This window comes from Limulus polyphemus, unplaced genomic scaffold, assembly GCF_000517525.1.
Source record: "Limulus polyphemus unplaced genomic scaffold, Limulus_polyphemus-2.1.2 Scaffold17658, whole genome shotgun sequence".
NCBI lineage: Eukaryota > Metazoa > Arthropoda > Merostomata > Xiphosura > Limulidae > Limulus > Limulus polyphemus.
The window spans coordinates 1-2,185 of NW_013683268.1; the positions used below are offsets into that span (position 1 = coordinate 1).

Sequence of the window (2,185 nt, forward strand, 5' to 3'; positions counted from 1 at the left end):
ATCTAGTTTCATCAGTTTCCTTGTTTAAACTACCCACCTTCATTATCACTTGAAGTACAGAACCTAGTGTCACCAGTTTCCTTGTTTAAACTACCCACCTTCACTATCACTAAGTACAGAACCTAGTTTCATCAGTTTCCTTGTTTAAACTACCCACCTTCACTAACACTTGAAGTACAGATAATATATATATATTTGTATATTGGTGCTAATATTTATAGGCATATCTATTTTATGGACTTCCTGGTTTCATGACGTCCAATCCTACTTGTCTCTACCCAACGCCCGTTAGTCAGTTTGTTCCATCACTGCCCTGTTTATCTTCTCAGGTTAGCAGGGCAAATAGTCGGGTGAGTTTTAAGGGGAAACCTATCCTGTTTCATCTTGTAATTTAAATTATTAGGCTCCACTTATATTGATATGGGTAATAAAATTTTCTCTTAATGAAAAAAGTGAAAATATTGTAGTTAGATTATTTCATGATATTTGACGTGGGTGTGTGTGTGTGTGATTTTAGAGTAATGTTGAAACAAGAGAGCAGTTATCAAGTAAAATTAATCCAGTTTGTAGTAATCCAGGGTCTTAGTTATATATTGTATTGGTGTTTTCTTGTTTTTCAATCAGCCAGCCAATCAGAAGAAGAGAACAAAGAAGAAACCAGATGTCATGAAGGGTGGTAAAGAGCAGAGTCAGAAAGAAGATGACCAGCTCTCGGAAGGTTGGCTAACTACCTTCATCCACTTGTTTGTAATTACTTACCTTAAATGTTGCTCATCTCAATAAACTTTAACAAAATAGTTTGTTTTATAATAGAATATAATTCATTTGAAGAATTACGAGAAATATTTTTAGATGCTCCGATACCATTTAGTGTGTACTTCTCGATTCGTCAATCATTACACCAGTAAACGTTAGGTAGTGGAGATTAAAATACCTAAATAGTTCAGTCTCTTGATTAACATTACATCCATTCCTATGCTGTAATCAAAATTACCTGTGTAGAAATTGTGAACTAGTCACGACATGCAAGTATAGTAATACTGATCATTTCACTTTTATTGTCACTCCAATTTCATATTAAGGTGTCAACCAGAACAATTAAGTTTATGACAGTGCTTGTCTTACAGAAGTTTTATCTATTTTTTCCAAGGAAACGTGTCGGACTCAGGATATACGTATGCATCTCAGTCGCACGGTACATCTGCTCGTAGTAATTCATTCTATTTTCCATCTTGGTCCCGAACCAGCAGTTCAGAATCTGATTATTCAGACAGTGAAACAAATCAAGTCTTGAAACTTCGTTCGCTTCAAGCTAAAGTGAGACAGTGTACTTTCAGTGCACTTCAAGTGATAGTGAAGGTGGGTAGTTTAAACAAGGAAACTGATGAAACTAGGATCTGTACTTCAAGTGATAGTGAAGGTAGGTAGTTTAAACAAGGAACTGGTGAAACTAAGATCTGTACTTCAAGTGATAGTGAAGGTGGGTAGTTTAAACAAGGAAACTGATGAAACTAGTAAGTTGGATCTTGTAACAAAGTTAATAGTTTATAGTGAATTACTCTGAAGTTGGATCTATTAATAAAGTTAATAGTTTATAGTGAATTACTCTGAAGTTGGATCTAGTAACAAAGTTAATAGTTTATAGTGAATTACTCTGAAGTTGGATCTATTAATAAAGTTAATAGTTTATAGTGAATTACTCTGAAGTTGGATCTAGTAACAAAGTTAATAGTTTATAGCGAATTACTCTGAAGTTGGATCTTGTAACAAAGTTAATAGTTTATAGTGAATTACTCTGAAGTTGGATCTGTTAATAAAGTTAATAGTTTATAGCGAATTACTCTGAAGTTGGATCTATTAATAAAGTTAATAGTTTATAGTGATTTACTCTGAAGTTGGATCTTGTAACAAAGTTAATAGTTTATAGTGAATTACTCTGAAGTTGGATCTGTTAATAAAGTTAATAGTTTATAGCGAATTACTCTGAAGTTGGATCTACTAACAAAGTTAATAGTTTATAACTATCAAGTATATCGGGCAATTTATTTGACGTATATACAATTACCACCTTCAGAGTAATTCACTATAAACGTGAATTACTCTAAAGTTGGATCTAGTAACAAAGTTAATAAAAGTTAATAGTTTATAGTTACTAGATCCAACTTCAGAGTAATTCACTATAAAC

At 32.8% G+C, this 2,185-nt stretch overlaps 1 protein-coding gene across 1 annotated transcript; it reads left to right on the plus strand.

Annotated features, from left to right (window-relative positions):
* Window positions 1-187: 187 nt before the first annotated feature.
* Window positions 188-1,435, plus strand: LOC111084346 (HEAT repeat-containing protein 6-like). Its single transcript, XM_022381084.1, has 3 exons — window positions 188-350; window positions 625-718; window positions 1,151-1,435. Exons 1-3 carry the CDS (start codon window positions 252-254, stop codon window positions 1,426-1,428), a joined length of 471 nt encoding a protein of 156 aa, XP_022236792.1. The 5' UTR covers window positions 188-251; the 3' UTR covers window positions 1,429-1,435.
* The last annotated feature ends 750 nt before the right edge of the window (window positions 1,436-2,185 follow it).

Bases quoted from the DNA above. Each gene is read 5' to 3' on its own strand.
- LOC111084346 (XM_022381084.1), top strand. From the start codon at position 252: ATGACGTCCAATCCTACTTGTCTCTACCCAACGCCCGTTAGTCAGTTT. The intron at 351-624 runs GTGAGTTTTAAG...TTTTTCAATCAG, and splicing joins TTAGCAGGGCAAATAGTCGG to CCAGCCAATCAGAAGAAGAG. The intron at 719-1,150 runs GTTGGCTAACTA...ATTTTTTCCAAG, and splicing joins AGATGACCAGCTCTCGGAAG to GAAACGTGTCGGACTCAGGA.